Source organism: Poromitra crassiceps, assembly GCF_964638095.1.
Source record: "Poromitra crassiceps genome assembly, chromosome: 2".
Classification (NCBI taxonomy): Eukaryota; Metazoa; Chordata; class Actinopteri; order Beryciformes; family Melamphaidae; genus Poromitra; species Poromitra crassiceps.
In genome coordinates, this window is record NC_139624.1 from 27,708,755 (window position 1) to 27,728,801 (window position 20,047).

The 20,047-nt window shown below is 44.9% G+C and overlaps 1 protein-coding gene across 2 annotated transcripts in view; it reads right to left on the minus strand.

Moving 5' to 3' along the window:
- Nucleotides 1–20,047, minus strand: part of LOC310772275 (copine-8) — a gene marked incomplete at both ends in the record, with an annotated part of 185,612 nt that overhangs the window by 103,345 nt on the left and 62,220 nt on the right. For both annotated transcript variants that reach the window (XM_083632037.1, XM_083632036.1), the window contains 2 exons: nt 722–825; nt 19,979–20,025. In XM_083632037.1, coding sequence (XP_083488163.1) covers nt 722–825; nt 19,979–20,025 — 151 coding nt within the window. The remainder of the gene's footprint in view (nt 1–721; nt 826–19,978; nt 20,026–20,047) is intronic.

The window sequence follows — 20,047 nt, forward strand, 5'->3', positions numbered from 1 at the left end:
CCAGACTATTGCATGGGTACGCATAGTCCACTTTTTACGAAATGTGTATGGGAAAATAAATGGCGGATGAAAATCTCTGGTACAGTGCTGAAGCAGGAAGTAGGCGGTCACTTTGCCTCTCTATAGAGAAAGCTCATTCAAGGCTCCGCCAATAGTATGAAATGGTACTCTTGCGGTCTCCTAAATGGCAGCTTGTGATTGGTCTGTCAATAGTTGAAACTTCAGTCTCCCAAGGCGATGTGCGAGTTGAGCTGTCACTATCGTCCACAGAGAGACACATGTATCAGGGCAGAGCTGAGGAGGGAGCAAGCGAGCAGGGGGCAAGCAAGAGCGTGCCCATAATGCTGATTTTTGAACAGATTATAATCACCCTTAAAAACTCTCCTCTCTTAGTTCACCTCTCCTCTCTCCTTCTCCTCTCCTCCTCGCAATGCCTCGACCAAAATAAACAGCTTTGGCGGCCATATTTCTGCAGCGGTGTCGCACCGCTCCAGGATGTATATAGGGAAACACTGAAATTAAAGTCCAGCCACGTGATGTGAAACTCATCTGCATCTGGAATCGGTGCCAATCAATGTTTCAATACGGTGAACAGCTGCCATGTCCTTTAACAGATCATGCATTAATTAATTAATGTGTGACACATTTATCTCTCACACACACACACACACACGCGCAAGCACGCATGCCCACGCACACACACAGGTTTGACTTTACTTACAAGTCAAATCGCAGGTTCTGCCGCTCTTCAAAGAAGTAGTCCAAGATGAATTTACGCACAAAGTCTGGGTTTAGCGTGTTGTCAATCACCTCCGTCCTCCCAAACTACAAACAATGAGAGAAAAGGACAGAAAACCAATGATGAGAGTACCTCCTAAAGACATTTAGGACACAATTTCAAATGTGCTTTAATAAACGGTGGGTGACAAACCTTCATAAAAAAAACTGAGCTTTCAAAACCATGTTGTTGTTTTTGCATGTACACTTTGCAGGACGGTTATGTTAATGAGCCCACCCAGCAGTTATTTTTAGCTGATCTGACTTTATGAAGAGGCTGGATACAAAAGATTATGTAGGATGTTTTTTTTTTCTTTTTCTGATTTCCCCCCCATTTTCTCCCCAATTGTACTTAGCCAATTTCCCCCTGCTGCCCCGGTCGCTGCTCCGCCTCCTCTGCCGATTTGGTGAGAGCTGTAGACTAGCACCATGCTTGCTCCGACATGTGTACAGTTGCCAGCCGCTTCTTTTTCACCTGACAGCCGAGAGCATCACCGTGGGAGGATCACGCTATTCACACTAGGCTTGCCGTGGTAGTAGGTGTTACCAGTGTTACACGGTGAGGCATACACCGATTACATAACATGCCAACTCCGCTCGCTCGTGACAGTTTCAGAATGCGCTCAGCTGCGCTGGTGTATATTACAAGCGCTCCCTCCTATCCTGGCTGTCTGAGTTCATATCTCTGGTTAGACAGACCAGCAAGTAACGATAGTTGTACAGTACATGTTGTGAACACAATCCCCCTCATACACATGTAGGTAAGCCTGTGTGTATTCTCTTGCCACTGCCATCTCTGGAAATGTGGTTTTAACAGAGCTAAATCTCTGCTAGCATTGATGCTAATAGGTTAGCTAAACCTCCGCTAACATTGATGGTAAATAGTTAGCATTGATGACTTAGCTGTGATAAAAGCACATGCTGATGCTACTCAGCTATCGTCATTGCCTGGCTTACTGCTGCTTGCTGGTCATGTTAATCCCATGGTCAGAAAAAATCCCCAGATATGTCGCTAATGACGTTAGTTTCTTTTCTGATGTGAGGCTGTGAGCGCTGAGAGCAGCAGCAGGGAGGGGGGGGGGGGGGGGGGTTGACTGACTGGGGGAGAAAGGAGTGTATGCAGAGTAGCCTAATGTATAGACGGACAAACGTAACCGCTCCAAACTATTCTCTGTGGTTAACCTGACATCCCTACCATGCTTGTGTAGCATACTGTTACTGTATTTATGTGTAGAAATTATAATACTGGAAAAGATTAATCAGAAGATTCAAGGTAGGAGTAAGGAGGAGCAATATTACACTGATGACAATAAAGTAAGACTCAGGAGGCGGTGATGTATTTGAAGAAAAGGTACCATATAATTATAAACATAAAGCAAAGAAATAAACAAACATAACAGATTATGGCCAAGAGATTGCATTAGAAACACAATTCACATTTATAAGGATATCCACTCGATTATTCAATAGTCAGGGACTTAACCCAATTTACTCTACAGATCATACCTTTAAGGTTAGGTCAAAAGGGTCAAGAATCAATTGCGATGATGCACCTCTATTCTGGATCCAACATAGGTAAGTATTGATGACAAGGTAAGTATCCATATACTGCAAATAATTCCTCTCAATACACCACACATCTGTCGGATAATCTAAAGCAACAATAAACAAACAAAACTGATATTAACACATTCACTGCCAGCCATTTTTTTTTTACTGTAGGTAGCTTCTGCCAAGCCGTTTTTTGAGGATTCTGGCTCATTTTACAAGAGCCGAGGATAATTTTCTGCTTGGACTTTGTGAACACGAAGTTCACAAAAGTACTAATAGAATGTGTGCTTTCTCTGTCTAAAAGAGTTAGTTTGTAGAGTTAGTAGTTATGTAGATATTAGCCGTTGAGTACAGCATGGTTTGAGCGTCTGAGACAGGAAGCTGAGATAATCGCAGTTTTGTGAAATTCAATCAAACAGGCAGAACAGTCACTTTAACCATTTATTTTTGGCATCAGTGAGAGATCAGACATCTGAACAATATAGTTCTGAACACCCTCTCCTTTAAACTCCTCCCTCCGTGGGCGTGTCTGGTGGCGTTTGTCACAAGCCAGTTTCTCCTGCCTGTCTGAGCAGTGAGCAGCCTCCCTCTCTGGCGGCCCCTCGTCGGCGAGTGTGGCGAGTGTGGACTGTGGATGGGACTCAATCGTTTCTTGGATTTTCGGTTGAGAGCTTTGATGAAGCTTTGTGCGATTCTAGGCTTTATGCTGCCCACCCAGTCTATTTTTGGAACCCCCCACCGTTGTGCGCCGGTGTGCAGCAGCGTGAAAGCGTTTTCGCCTACAGTATGAGAATGAGGCTCGTTCGTTTCTGGGTTTTCGGAATGTGTGCGATTCTGGCCTTTCTGCGGGTGTTTCAAAGTGTGTTTCACCCATAATCTATTATGCAAATTTGCAATCCCCCACGCCAGCACCGCTCTCCGCTCTCGGTGTGCTGCTGCTGGCGCGGCCGCTCTCGGGCGAGTCTGGTGACTGATGACTGTAAAATCGCCAAGCCATTTCCTTGAGAATGGCTTGCTCCCGCGGCTGTTTTTGGTTGGCTTTCTCTCTGTCGGGAGAGCACTGTCGCCACTTAGTTGGTCGGTAAAATAGATTATACACATTCAATACTTCCAATATTTTTATAGGAGACGGGGGGAGCGTTGATCCACGCCCGACCGTCAAAAAAAATAAAAATAATTTAAGACGAGATATCTCGTCTTTGGCACTCAACGGTTGGATTCTGTAAGACGAGATATCTCGTCATTGGCAGTCAACGTGTTAATGTTCATTCACCACCTATCCACTACACCACTGTCCATATGTCCATTTCCAGCACAGGGAAGTTGAGAGGGTCCAGGGAATTGTCCATTGTCATTCAAAGTAGAGTCAGTCAAAGTCATTGGGTGAGTTGGGATATGCTGGCAATGTGTGTGTGTGGGTGAATTGGGAAGATGAGATGAGAGGGGTTTGGGTTTGTAGGAATCCTACCGCCCAGGTAGGAATGAGTTTGCTGTTGCGAGTTCGAGTTCCATTCAGGTTCCGGGCCTCCATGAGTTAGCTCGCCATCTGATAGAGTCAAATAAACCTGGCCTGTATAAGCACACAAGGCCAGGACTAGGGTTCAGAACTATGTATAATCACACAACTATTTCGCATTAATACAATACAAAATAAAGAAATACATAATATCATATAAATGAAAATACATGGTCAAAACCACTTCATGGATAAAGCAGCTAGTTGCTGTTACATGATGAAAAACAATCACTCCAATTCAGCTTCAGAGTTTCTGTCAAACATTGGCACAGTGGACATCGACAGATTCAGTAAATTGCAATCAATCACTTCATGTTCAAACATTATGGATTGAATTGTAAGATGTTAACACATTCACTGCCAGCTGTTTTTCAATACTGTAGTTAGCTTCTGCCAAGGTTTTTTTTTGAGGATTCTGGCTCATCTTTCAAGAGCCGAGGATTCGTTTCTGTTAGGATTTTGTGAACACACAATATCTCAAAAGAACTAATAGAATGTGTGCTTTCTCTGTCTAAAAGAGTTAGTTTGTAGAGTTAGTAGTTATGTAAGCATTAGCAGTTGAATACAGCATGGTTTCAGCGTCTGAAAATTTATTCTGAGATAAACGGCTTTTTGTGAAATTCGATAGAACAGTCACTTTAACCATTCATTTTTGGCATCAGTAAGACGTCAGACATCTAAACAATAGTTTTGAACAGTCATTTCCTCCATAACAGCAGGAAACACCCCTCTCCTTCAAACTCCTCCCTCCGTGTGTGTTCTTCTTGGCTGCAGCGGGCGTGTCACAAGCTCGTTTCTGTTGCTGCTGTAACCTCGCGTCACCAGGCTCACTGCTTTGCTGCTACTGTGCCTGTCTGCTGGCGGCCGCTGGGCAAGTCTGGATGGGCTCGCTCGTTTCTTGGAGTTTCGGTTGAGAGCTTTGATGAAGCTTTTGCGATTCTGGTCATATTTATGCTGCGTGTTTCAAAGTGTGTTCCACCCGTAATCTATTATGCAAATTTGCAATCCCGCACCGCCAGCAATCAGCGCGAAAACGAAAGCGTTTTCGCCAATCCATTTTCATGAGAATGGCTTCCTCACACTGCTTTTTGCTTGCCTTCCTCTAGTCAGGAGAGCACTGTCGCCACTTAGTGGGTCGGTGGAATGGGTTGTACACGTTCGGTGGCTCCAATATTTATATAAGAGATGTAAAAGGGTTAGATGCACATCCCACGGTCAAAAAAAAAAAATCATTTTTTTGACGTATTAACTCATTCATGGCCAGTTTAGGACTGCCAATATTTAGCACAGGCCAAAGATTTTCATAATTGTTGGTCATCTTTCAAGACCCACAGTAAATTATCTATTAGCACCAAAGTGATTTGCAATACCTCAAAATGAAGATGTACGTCTCTGGGTTCACCAGGAAAAAAAAAGTGAGCTTTTAGCATGTTCTGTACTCTACTTATAGCCATTTATATACACCCTGTTTTCACCCAAAAGGTCTCCCTGAGAAAATAAACAGGAGAAAAGGCATTTTTTGTAAAAGGGCACAATCTCAGGCAGAACTCACTCTCAATTCTTTTATTTTGAACTGTATTGACATCAGACATGTAAATATTATTCGTTAGGACACAAATGACAAAAAAAAAATATATATATATATATATATATATACACACATGAAGTGCTTTTTTTTTTACATTCAACAATACAGTTTACTCGGTGTGAGTGAGTGTGCAGACAGACACACAGACAGACAGACAGACAGACACACCGACACAGACAGACAGACAGACACACACACACACACACACACGATCCCCCTTTTAGATTTCTAACCCCACATAGGATAAGCAATAACCACGCCCTGTGGCGCTGGGATTGGCCAGGAGCAACACTGGAGGGCACGCAGCCCAGCGATTTCATGAACCAACTGAATAGCTCTTGAGAACAGACAGCGGGCTGCTGTGACTGCCGCTTCTGCCTTGTTAGCTGTTTGTGTGTTTATTTTGTTTTGTTCTGGTCCACCCGTCCTCGTCCATGTCTCCCTGTCATATCCTCCCTGCTATTTGATCGTTCCCGTTTTCCCCTCGGCTATTCAACACGTCCTCACCGCCCTCGCAAACTGATCGATCATTTCCTCATTCCTCCGATGATCAAACACATCTCTTGATTACTTTCTCCCGTTTTCCCCCGGCTGGCACAGAGGAAGGCGACTCCAGCTCGTGCACCGCGCCGAGCGGCGTTTCAATGGCGTTTCTCCTGTCTGCACAAAGAAGCGTTTATCCGTTTTCTGCTTTTCCTCTTGCTCAATTTCAAAACAACAGCTGCGGTATGTATTTGTTCACGTGTTGTCTTAGATGCTAGGGACCTGATACTATGTCAGAGGCTGGGGAAGTGTTTGAACTAAGCGCTGCAGTAATAAAAACAAAAACACGTCAAACACGTCATTGGCGGGGAGGGCTATTTCTGATAACACGTCAAAGACGTCTTTGGCGGTGAATGAGTTAACACGTCATTGGCAGTCAAACGTTGGATTTTTTTTGACGTATTAACACGTCATTGGCAGTGAACGTGTTAACAAGCTCTACAAACCTGCAGCTCTGCTCCCCACAGCAGCCACCCTCATCTCAGTGATTCAGGGCACCTGCTGCAGGTAATCAACTGAGCTCTCACACCGGCCACTTTGATTGGCTGATATTGGTGTCATTCACAGAACTACATGTTTCCGCCCACAGGAAAACACAGGACTACATGTTTCCATGGTAACCACCATTTGTGACCTGGGTTACATTCTCCCCCCTTAAATCCATGCACGTCCCGTTGCATGTTAAATGATTACACTAGATGGATTTTTGAACAAGGAGGGTAATTATTTTCACTTAAGGCTTCAGTATAGGCAGGCAGTGGACAGACTTTGAAAAAGAGTCTGTACAATGGAAATTAAAGGATTGCCTAACTGATGGTACTGAAACCTCTTAGGTTGTTCTCTGTGTCTTTGTGAACGTCTAGGTGAACTTTCAGCTTCATCACTTGAAATGTCAACAGATTCAGTGGGTTTGTCAATATTATCATTTTCATGTTCTTCGGACATCTCTCCATCAGGTATGTTTCCATCCAGTGAGACATCAGCTTGGTTTTCCTCCACATCTTCAGGTAAGTCCTCCACAGCAGTAGATTCCATTAAGTGCTCTGCATCAGTGAATTCAAGTGCGTGTTCCACGTTAATGGCTTCAAAGAAGTCCTCTTCAGCACCAGGCAAATGGCTCACAACTGACTGTGATGGAAGATCAGGTGATAAAGAAACAGGGTCAACATTGGAATCAACAATTTTGTTAGTTTCAGTTTCCTCTCCAGCCTTGGGATTATTATCCACAGTAAATGTAACTGTTGGCTGGATGTGATTTCTCAGGACGCAAGAACTGGAGTCCTCATCCTCATAACAGTCAATGTCAGCAGGTTCAGTTTCATCATCACCTGGATGATGATTACGTGTTTGTGGCCTACAGACAGGTGTAGGTTGAGGAAGGTCTCCCTCTGCTGACATGGGAAGGAACCCACAAGGAAGAAGTAGATCTCTATGCAATGTACGTTTAGGGCCCTCCTCCTTGTTCTCTGGTCTCACAGTGTAGACTGGCAGATCTCCTGCACGCTTAATCACAACATAGATATCAGCTTCCCATTTGTCCATGAGTTTATGCTTGCCACGAATACGCACATTTCTGACCAACACTCTGTCTCCCACTTCCAGGTCTGAGGTGGTCACTTTTTTGTCAAAGCGAACTTTGTTTCTCTCTGCTGTTTTCAGAGCATTCCGAGAAGCTATTTGGTAGCTCTCTTCCAAGCGAGATTTGAGATTTTGCACATATTGAGAATGAGATTTGTGCTGATCATGTCCCACAGGTAAATCAAAAGCTAGATCAACAGGAAGTCGAGGTGAACGTCCAAACATGAGTTCATAAGGACTGAATCCTGTTACTTCATTGCGAGTGCAATTATATGCATGAACCAAGGGCTTTACATATTCTTTCCATTTTGACTTCTGCTTGTTTTCCAAAGTTCCCAACATGTTGAGTAATGTCCGGTTAAATCTTTCAACAGGATTTCCCCGTGGATGGTACGAAGTTGTGCGACACTTTTGAATTCCAGACACTTCACATAATTCCTTTATCAGTCGAGATTCAAAATCAGGTCCTTGATCAGTGTGTAAACGCTCAGGTATCCCGTAATACACAATGAAATTATCCCACAAGCATTTTGCAACGGTCTTGGCTTTCTGGTTGGGAGTTGGAATAGCAACTGCAAACTTGGTGAAGTGATCGGTTAGTACCAGAATGTCTTTGGTGTTACTGGTATCAGGTTCAAGACTGAGAAAATCCATGCACACTAACTCGAGAGGACGTGTTGCTTTTATATTCACCAAGGGAGCTGCTTTCTCAGGAAGATCTTTTCTGCGTACGCAGCGATCACGTCTTGATTTTATACTCCACAGCTGCAGCCATTTTGGGCCAATAGAACCTTGTACGAACAAGATCAAGAGTTCGCTCTATACCCATATGACCCATGTCATTGTGCACGCAGTTCTTCAGGTAGAACAAGTTGATATGAATTTTGTTCACCATCCTGTCTCCTGCGGTACAGGATGTCATGTTTCAGCTCCAATCTATTCCATTCTCTGTGAAATATGCCTATGCTCTTCCCAATCTTGAAGAGACCTTTTCAGCTTTAACTGGATCAAAATGGTTCACAGTGCTGGACCTGAAGTCTGGATATTACCAGATTGAAGTTGATGAGGCTGACAAGGCTAAGACAGCTTTTGTTACACCCCTCGGATTCTGGGAGTTCAACCGTATGCCCCAGGGCATAACTAATGCGCCCAGTACATTCCAGAGATTGATGGAGAAATGCATGGGAGAGTTACATCTGAAGGAAGTACTTGTCTTTTTAGACGATTTGATCATTTTTTCGGACACTTTGGAAGAACATGAGATCCGGCTAATGAGAGTACTCAACCGTCTAAAAGAGTATGGATTGAAATTGTCTCCAGAAAAGTGCAAGTTTGTCCAGACATCTGTTCGCTATTTCGGACATGTGGTATCTGAAAATGGTGTGGAAACTGATCCAGAGAAAGTCAACGCCTTAAAAACCTGGCCAATTCCTAAAAACTTGAAGGAGCTGAAGTCCTTTCTAGGCTTCTCGGGCTACTATCGACGCTTCATTAAAGACTATGCTGCCATAGTTAGACCCCTTAATGAACTCACTTGCAGTTATCCACCACCATGCAAATCCCGCAAGGCTAAGAAAACCTGCGATCAATATCATGATCCAAAACAACCTTTTGGTGATGATGATGAAGACTGTGATTTCTTAAGTCCAGTGTGCAGTGAGCCCTCTGTCCTCATAGTGGAGATGGAAGATGTGGAACAAGTGAAGAGCGACGATGTATCTCCCACTGTGATCGATGAAGACCTGGTCGTCACCTTCTCCCAGCGTGCTGAGGTGCTGTCTCATGCGCGCTATGATTGCCCTTTACATCCTTTCACGGCTACAGATCGTGAGACCGTTGCTCCAGTGGGCAATAACCAGCTGATCTGTGATCAGTGCTTTTGCTATATCTGCGACAAACTGGCATCAGCTTGTGTGGTGTGGTGTGAGAAAGAGGTGTGTCACTGCAACAGCCACAAGAGAAGTAATTTCTGGAGCACCTTGAGAAACCAAGGGCTGCTGGGATCGCTGCAGATGTTCAACCTCACACTGTTGGAGATAGACTCTCCCCTCCGACATGCTGAGAAAGAGCTTCAGAACTTCAAAACTGAGCTTGCACTGGTGGTCTCCTTGTACCAGAAGGGATACACAGCTGTGTATGATGGGGGGCAACATGTTGTGGCCTTTGACTACAGGCCAGTGTACGAGTGTGTGTCGTCGTTCCTGAACAAAGCAGATCAACTGGAAGACAGACCTGCTGCCATCATGAGACTAGGAGCTGCCGAATTGTTTATTCAGCACTACCAGCTTACTGGGGCTGTGCCATCACAATCTCCCATGGCTAGAGCTAACGAGGCCAAAGGAGTGCTGCTGCAAAGAGTTCTGGTATCCGTACAGAAACAGATGGTGATGGCTGAGTTTACCCCAGAGTTCATCCACAAACTGTGGGTATTTTACCACCAGAGACTCAATTTGCCGAGGAACAGCATCAGCTTGTCCGTGCGTTAGAGAGCTGCGCGGGCCTGAAATTTCGGCCCGAGCCCTCCCCGGCCCGTGACATGCAGACCCGTGCCTGGTCCGGAGGAGTTATAAAATGAATTGGCCCGAGCCCGTTGCGAGGCCCGAAGCCAATATTACGATATAATGACACATCTCTCTCCCTCTCTGTTCCGCGTGCTGCGTCGCCGCGCAGCCGTCCTGCGCAGCCTCTCTCTGTCTGTCTCTCTATTTGACTCTCTCTCTCTCTCTGTGTTCGGGAGCTGTCCGCTCGCTGTACATGGACGGACTCGGCACAAACGGCTTGTTTTTTCTCTCTATCTCTCTTCGGGAGCTGTCTACAGCTCGTCACGTGAGGGTCTGTGTGTGACTGTGTGGCTGGGGGAGTGTCTGTGCACTGCTCCTCTTTGTCTGACTGTGCTCTGCTGTGTCAAATCAAGCGAGTACGCTAATACATTATTTAATTGAATTATTGAAACGGCCGACCCCGGCCCGGACCTATTAATAAAAAATAAATAAAAAACAAGCCCGGCCTCGGCCCGTTTTGGTCGGCCCGAGGGGCCCGTGAGGGTACCCTCGGGTTTGCAGCTCTCTACCGTGCGTCCGTGGGATGACGTGCTCCTGGTGTCTGTGCTGAAGGGGCAGAATGTGACGGGGAGCCGCATGGACAAAGGCCATCCAAAAGACGTTCTGACTGAACAGATAGCCGTGGTCCTGCTGAGGACGGAGCTACTGCAGCAGCAAAAAAAGTTCAGAGAGTTGTGTCGCTACCTCAGAGTCGTCCAGTCTGATGATCCCAAGCTTTTGCAGGAGCTGCAAGACCTCATCCCTCTCTTCCTGTGCAAGGCGGGGGTGTTCAGCGACGCTCTGTCTACTTTCTTCCTCTCAATGAAGGGCCCCGCCTCCCGCCTGTCCCCCGCCCGGGGGACAGGCGTCCCCCGGGCGCCTGTCTCCTGAAATTGTCTCCTGTCTGGAGACAATTTCAATCCATACTCTTTTAGACGGTTGAGTACTCTCATTAGCCGGATCTCATGTTCTTCCAAAGTGTCCGAAAAAATGATCAAATCGTCTAAAAAGACAAGCACTTCCTTCAGATGTAACTCTCCCATGCATTTCTCCATCAATCTCTGGAATGTACTGGGCGCATTAGTTATGCCCTGGAGCATACGGTTGAACTCCCAGAATCCGAGGGGTGTAACGAAAGCTGTCTTAGCCTTGTCAGCCTCATCAACTTCAATGTGGTAATATCCAGACTTCAGGTCCAGCACTGTGAACCATTTTGATCCAGTTAAAGCTGAAAAGGTCTCTTCAAGATTGGGAAGAGCATAGGCATCTTTCACAGTTTGAAGATTCAGTTTCCGGTAGTCTATGCAAAGACGTACATCAAGAGTAATGCCTTGGTCGGTTTCATTGGTGATCACAACAGGGACTTTGAGGTGCTTTAGAAGGAAGAGTAATAAGACATGTCTTGACACACAAGCCACCAGGCAAGGAGAACTCGGTGGGATGTTGCACGACTGTCCAGCGCACTCCAGAAAGGCTGGGAACCTTTGCTGAACCTTCAAGGACGACACAGTGGCCCGCAGGAATGAGGGTGGGAGTTTTACTGACCATCCTCACAATGCCTACATTGCCATCTTTGCTGGTGCCGTAACTCCAGTGTTTTGAGCACTGCCCTGTAGCCATACTGCCCAGGCTGATGATTTGTGCCTGTCTGTTCTGTCACAGTATTGCTCGTAGAATACATCAAGTGTATTGGTTCCTATCAGAACTGATGATGGGGTTTCAGGCCGTACATCTGGAACAACAAGGGCAAGAGTTTCTATTTCAAAATCTTCTCCCAGAAAGTCTTTGGAAAATCTAACAGTAATTTTAACATAGCCTAGATATGGAACAGACTGCCCAGCTGCCCACTCCACCTCTAACAGATTGTGAAGAGGTTGCACTTGTTCATGTGACAGGTTCTGTCTGATTGTAAAATGACATTGGAATTGTGGTAACTTGAGAACCTGTATCTAGAAGACAATTGAAATCAGCACCAGCTATGTTGACTACAGCTGTGCATCTTGAACCAACTAATCCTTTAGGCAGTTTAACAAGGGGGTTCTGTAGGCTTGACTGTTTTAGATAAGCACAGTGTTTGAGCCTATCTTCAGCAGGACATGATTGATTTGTTCCAGTCCCCATTTGTCCTGCAATAGGAACTAGGGCATTCACGACTAGTGAATTTTACTAGTCGACTAGTCGTCCCTAAAGGTAGTCGACTAGTCGACTAACCGTTTTTAATTTATTTTGAATAAAATAAAAAATTTTTTTTTTTTTTTTTTTTTTTTTTTAATCTTTAAGAAAGAACATGAGGTATTTACACGACATACAATACATGGACTATCATATCCCATATCCCCCACAAAGAACATCAAAACACAACAAAACAAAACAAGAAAACTGCATAAGATACACAATAATCCAAGAACAAACAAGACTATTGGACAAACAACCAAACAAAAACAATGCATTCAGCTCCTATCCTGATAAGCCTAATGACACTGGGGTAAAAAGTTCTTAAAGTCAAACTCTGTATGTGGTTGCCATATTTTGGGGATGTCTAAGAATCTGCCTTTGCTCTTGTAGTAAATGTTATCCAACGTATGGTAGCTTGAGAGTTCATTCCACCAGTGAACTACAGCTGGGGGATTGGATGGTTTCCAATTTAAAGCTATGCATTTCCTAGCTGCCAACAGGGCAAGATCTATGTATTTACTTTGAATGCATTGTTTTTGTTTGGTTGTTTGTCCAATAGTCTTGTTTGTTCTTGGATTATTGTGTATCTTATGCAGTTTTCTTGTTTTGTTTTGTTGTGTTTTGATGTTCTTTGTGGGGGATATGGGATATGATGGGATTAGCACCCCATCTTGGCTCTCTCGTGAGGGAGAAATCCACAAACGCTACGGATTAGCCTCCTGAAAATCTGCGCAAGATCGGCGCGGCCTGGGGTCCTCCAGGCTAGAGCGAGGTGCTCGACGCAGGTAAATGACGTGCAGCGCACAGGCCCTCTTGAGGCGTCCTTGAGGCATCCCTTCAGCCTCTGGACTGCCTTTGACATGAGGGGGGTCTGGTGAGACGAAGGAGGAGCACGGCCGGGAGAAACCCACAGAGCCTAGATCCTCCATGCACCGAAGGGCCAATACTGCGGCGTAGCACTAGCTCTATTGCAGCGGCTTGGGTTCTCTTTTACCCCTCCCGCGGGCAACGTTGCAGATAGAGTAGTAAGGCTGATCCGTAGCGGCTTCTGGGACGTGAGTCGGGGTCTTAATTGGCCTCGGCTGGGTCTACTGGGCGAGGGTGTATGATGTTGACAGACCCGAAACACCTTACGACCCCAGATAACATCACTGATGACACGTCCTAGCGCATGCGGCAGTAGTGTATTTGAGAATGAATGATAGTCCATGTATGTTCTTTCTTAACACTTTCAGTGCCACGGCCCTTGGGCAAAAGGTTGCTTGCTGTGCCACATAGGCCGCAATGCATTTTAAAACAGTCATATAATTTTTTTAATAATTACTATGTAAACACTGAACACGCACAAATAACGATGAGACTCTCTTCTATCACCTGCAAAAAAAAGTTTATTGATCCCATTTTCCGTTCTTTAGTTATGAGCCGGAGAAGATAGCTTGATCGAAGCAAAAACATCCCTTTTTTTCTACGAGCTGAGATAACGAGCCTTTTGTGAAATTAAACATTTCAAGCACATCACTGACTCTGAAGCTAATTTTCTGATGTCTGGGTCTGTCTGGGTGAAGTGTATGCTGCTCTGCTGCTCTCCGTGCTCCCCCCCCCCCCCCCCCTCAACTGCACACGCCTCCTGGGTGTGTCTTATGTGTCTGGTGGCTCTCAGTCTCTGCTGAGTTTGCTGCGCACACACAGTGAATGGTGCGCGACATTCAGCTTTTTGGTTCCGCGTGTGTTTGTCACGGGCTGGCATGCTTCCAGTTCGGAATAATAGGCTGATTATGTATATGTGCTGTTGCAGCGTACATGGAGGTGCACAGTTGTGACAGCGGATGCTGCTGCTGGGGGCACAGCTGGCGTTGTGCTCGTTTATGGAGGCACGTCGATGCATACGGACGGATGCGATGCGATTTCCTCATTTTGCCCAGTGACTATTTCTGTGTGTTTGGCTCCTTTTTCTCTGATCAGGAGAGTGCTGTCGCCACCTAATGGGTTTGTAAAATAGGTTATCGACCTCCAATAGCTACAATATTGTTAGAGGCGACGTAAGAAGCTTAGATCGACACCCCCCCGTCAAAAAAACAATTTGGAGTTATGACGCCATTTGGCGTCGCTGGCACTGTACGGTAAATTTCTAATGACGCCATATGGCGTCGCTGGCACTGAACGTGTTAAAGATTAAAAAAAAAAAAAAAAAAAAAATTTTTTTTTTTTTTTTTTTTTGCTAAAACGACTAGTCGACTACTAAGCACAGTGTCGACTAGTGGTTTTACTAGTCGACTAGTCGACTAGTCTGTGAATGCCCTAATAGGAACTGATTCTAGTTTAAATGGTCACTGGCAGAATTTTGCTTATCCCATTTTTGACACTTTTCATTGAATTGCTTTCTTTTCTCTGCAACTAATGTAGGGTTTGGCTCACCATCACACTGAGGTTTGATGTGGCCATCTTCTCCGCATCGGAAGCAATAACCTGGTTTTGGTCTGGGGTTTGATTTCCTCTGGGAGGCTTGCATAGGCTGTTTAACAAATCTCTCAGATTTTGGTCGTTCATACTGCTTGGTTGTATGAGCCGTCTTGGGAGGATAATGTTTCGCCTGTTGCTAGTTGGCCATTAAAGCTGCCAACTGGGCCTGCATGTCTGCCATTTGCTTGGCGAGTTGCTGCGTAAGTGTAGATAATGCAGCACACGCCCCTTTCTCCTCTCCATCACTGTATGCAACTTGCCGATGAGATGTCACTTTCTGCTTTGCAGCACCAAGATGTTGCTTCATGCGCATTGTTTTAGCCGCACCGCGATCCTCTTCTGTGCGCAAAAGCAGTAACAACTCAGCAAATGATGGGGGCTTTGCTTTCTTTTGCTTCAGCTGGAGCTCTGAGATGAGTGAGTTATCCCAGCATCCTCTACAGAATTGATTAAGAAGCTCCTTAGTCACTTCAGCAAGAGGTTTTAACAGTGAGATTAAGAGCAACTTGGAGACGCTGCAAGTAGGCTGAAGGCGTCTCACCCGCATCTTGAAAACGTGTCCATGAACTTGGCATACAACTCGTCGCCATCTTGAACTGTGCCAAAAGCTGAATCAAGCTGCTGTACACAGTGGGCAAAGTGTCAGGACTCAAGTGCTTGACCATGTCAGCGGCAGGAGGTAGAAGACTTTCAAGGATTTTTCTTGACCTCTGCAGGTCTGACACAGCAGGGTCTTTCATAATTAAATCAACACTGGAACGCCATGTGTCATAGTCTGCTTCATGAGAAGGTCTTGGTACCTTGCCTGAAAAAGCTCTGAGTCTCTGGGATGAAAGCATGTGCATTGCATTATCCTCACTCTTTACAATGTGTTCAACCACATATCGCTGTACTTCAGGGGGATTGAGGTCACAAGTGGGAATGGTGAGGTTGGATGTCGGAGAAACTTTCAGAGGTGGTGGGGGTGAAGTTTTCAGTTCACCCACCTCAGGTGGTTCCTCAGATGACTCTTTTCCATTAGATTCAACCATAGACTCAGAGATATGAGACATCATGTCTTTAAGAACTTCAGCATAGTTTGTGCCACTCCTTTTAGCTAGCGCTTTGAGATCAGCAAGATATGATTGGGTCTTGCTATTTACCACATCTTTCACATCTTTAGCAACGGCAGTCGCTAGCGATTTAATATGATAGGAAGTCTCCTCATTCTCTGTTACATAAGTGTATGGTAGTATTGGCTCTAAGGGTATTAAAGCTTTGTCAGAGTCATATTCTACAATCAAGGTTTGGTAAAACTCTGACGAAAAGTCATCCACTATTACGGTCTTAATAATGGAGCCATATTGTTTGAGAAAATCAATAACTTCTTCACCTTCCTTTAGGTCTGTTACCACACTAACCAACACTGTATTTCAAATTTTGATACCCAGTTTTTCAAATACCTCCATTTTTATTTTTATTTTATTTTTTTGACTCAAATGTTCAAATATGAGTAATTCCTTAAATATTGTACATCAGTAACCTCCTCCTGGCTAGCTCGCCAAATTAATGTAGCATACTGTTACTGTATTTATGTGTAGAACTTATAATACTGGAAAAGATTAATCAGAAGATTCAAGGTAGGAGTAAGGAGGAGCAATATTACACTGATGACAATAAAGGAAGACTCAGGAGGCGGTGATGTATTTGAAGAAAAGGTACCATATAATTATAAACATAAAGCAAAGAAATAACATAACAGATTATGGCCAAGAGATTGCATTAGAAACACAATTCACATTTATAAGGATATCCACTCGATTATTCAATAGTCAGGGACTTAACCCAATTTACTCTACAGATCGTACCTTTAAGGTTAGGTCAAAAGGGTCAAGAATCAATTGCGATGATGCACCTCTATTCTGGATCCAACATAGGTAAGTATTGATGACAAGGTAAGTATCCATATACTGCAAATAATTCCTCTCAATACACCACACATCTGTCGGATAATCTAAAGCAACAATAAACAAACAAAACAACCAAAACTGATATTAATGTTCATTCACCACCTATCCACTACACCACTGTCCATATGTCCATTTCCAGCACAGGGAAGTTGAGAGGGTCCAGGGAATTGTCCATTGTCATTCAAAGTAGAGTCAGTCAAAGTCATTGGGTGAGTTGGGATATGCTGGCAATGTGTGTGTGTGGGTGAATTGGGAAGATGAGATGAGAGGGGTTCGGGTTTGTAGGAATCCTACCGCCCAGGTAGGAATGAGTTTGCTGTTGCGAGTTCGAGTTCCATTCAGGTTCCGGGCCTCCATGAGTTAGCTCGCCATCTGATAGAGTCAAATAAACCTGGCCTGTATAAGCACACAAGGCCAGGACTAGGGTTCAGAACTATGTATAATCACACAACTATTTCGCATTAATACAATACAAAATAAAGAAATACATAATATCATATAAATGAAAATACATGGTCAAAACCACTTCATGGATAAAGCAGCTAGTTGCTGTTACATGATGAAAAACAATCACTCACCAATTCAGCTTCAGAGTTTCTGTCAAATATTGGCACCATTGGCACGGTGGACATCTACAGATTCAGTAAATTGCAATCAATCACTTCATGTTCAAACATTATGGATTGAATTGTAAGATGTTAACGAGCTCTACAAACCTGCAGCTCTGCTCCCCACAGCAGCCACCCTCATCTCAGTGATTCAGGGCACCTGCTGCAGGTAATCAACTGAGCTCTCACACCGGCCACTCTGATTGGCTGATATTGGTGTCATTCACAGAACTACATGTTTCCGCCCACAGGAAAACACAGGACTACATGTTTCCATGGTAACCACCATTTGTGACCTGGGTTACATTTGTATTGTTGACTATCTTGACAGGTGTGTTGGACTGAGAGCAGTTAAATTAAAAATCCGGACCGTGAGGACTGCTGAGGAGCTCTGGAGCTTTTATTTTTTACGGTGTCACCGGTAACACCAGTGTTGTCACATGTTTATTACCCTGAGGGAAGATGTCCACACCGTGGCATCCCTAATTCCCACCAGTTCCCTTCCGCCTCGAATAGGCGCCCCAACCGACCAGAGGAGGCGCTAGTGCACCGACCACGACACATACTCCTAATCCGGCTTCCCACTCGCAGACACAGCCAATCATGCCTGTATGGACACCCGACCAAGCCAGAGGTAACACGGGGGGAACGAACCTGCAACGCTCGTGTTGGTAGGCAGGGAATCTACCGCTGCACTACCCGTATGAAGATTATGTAGGATGTTAACAGTAATGAATGCAGGGAAGCTAAACGAGCAAGTCAATGGGGGCTCAGAGAGGTCCCCGTTTGGCATTTAACTTATTAATAATGTATGCAGATGATGGGTTACTCAGAACTATGAATAACTGAGAATGATTGGGGCTGGAAGATTTGCCCCCTCATTTACACACATGAATATTCATTAATCTAAAATACACTGGAGAATGGGGCACGATCCCACGCATGTGGCAACACATGCTCTCACATGGGAATTTGCCCTATGTGTCGACACACATGCACACACACACAATGAGGTAGGATGTTCAAAAGCTAATGCATTATTGGAGGCGTGCCAAGTCATCTGCAACCCCAAAATGCCAGCGCAAACAGGATTTAGGCAGTCTTAAGCACCAGAATTATTCACAGGTGTGGCCAGGCAATGCCTGGGCGTTACATCAATCAAACCAATTAGATTCCCATCTCACAATCGTTGTAATACAGTTTGCGCGAGGCATGCAATGTGCTGTAATTCTCTCCATGTGTAATTTGGATAGGCCTATCTCACAATCACACCATCACATCTGGGAAATGTAATGTTTGCAGCAGGGAAACGGCCGAGACAAGAGAAAAGATGGGAGGATTTAGATTGGACTCAATTAAAACTCGGTGAAACATTGAGAGCTGCCGACTCGTGCCGAGGACAGAGAGAGATGGTGAGAGCTTGTCGACAGATCGTCTGTGGTGCCAAGGACCCTCCGGGTTATGGGATAGGTGAAGGTGAATAGCCTATTGCAAGTAGGCTACAATGTCCAACAAGTTTTCTCAATTCATTTGCCAGTAGCCCCTCTTTGCGATGTGATAAAAGTTTCTCAGTGAATTATGGTAGGTAGGTAGGTAGGTAGATACTTTATTGATCCCGAAGGAAATTCATGTACCAGCAGCTCACATACAGTCAATAAAAACACACAGTAGACAAATTAGAAAAACACAGTAAAAAATATATAAAAAGATACTAACAGACCGTGTGCAAAAGCCAGAACCTAAAGTGACCGAGTGCCTAATAGAGAACATAATAAATAAAAACAGGCAGGGCTAAAAAACAACAACAACACACGCAGCAGAGACAACAGAGTGAAGGCATACACATGACCTCACTTCCCCCGTTGGGAAGAATTAAAAAGTGGAACGGCTCTGGGGACAAATGATTTCTTTAGTCTGTCTGTAGAGCAGCTCAGTGACAGCAGCCTGCCACTGAACAAGCTCCTCTGGCCTACTATGGTGGTGTGTAGTGGGTGGCTGTCATTGTCCATGATGGACAGCAGTTTGTTGAGAGACCTTCTCTCCGCCACCTTCACCAGAATTATATTTGATTGCCTCACTGAATTATCTGCTAATACCCAATTTTAGCAGCAGAATTTGATGTCCTGGCGTGGCACGACCATGCGTAATGATGACATATCCAAAAGGAATTCCTCTGCACTGCGCTGCACAGCGCGGAGATTATGATGCGCTCATGCGCAGCGGGGTATTTTTGCGCTTAAAAGGTGCTTTTCAAAGCTCTTAGTGCAAAGTTATTGCGCGCATGCTGACGATAGGAGAATGCCATCTGTGTCCCCACATTTAGCGCAGACACGCGTCACACGCATCGTTTGGCATGTGGCACGCGCTTGTGCACACCCCCAATTTGCATTGCACGCAGCGTTAAACGAGTGCAAAACAAGCGCAAACGCAAAATTACCACTTTGGCGACGATATGGATCCACATCAAATTTACATATACACCCAAGAAAAACACAAGAAATAAGTTTTGACATGGTGGAAGTGATGTAAAGTTGTTGCACTTGGTCTGCAGATCCTGTGAATGTGAGGCAGGCCTAATGTAGGCTATAAACATATAGGCAGGCAGGCACGCGCACACGCACACACACACACACACACACACACACACACACACACACACACACACACACACACACACACCCTATAGTTCTCACCTCTCTCCACTCCTTGTTGCCGATACCTTGTGTGTAGAGAACGCAGACTGTGGAGAACAGAGACACACC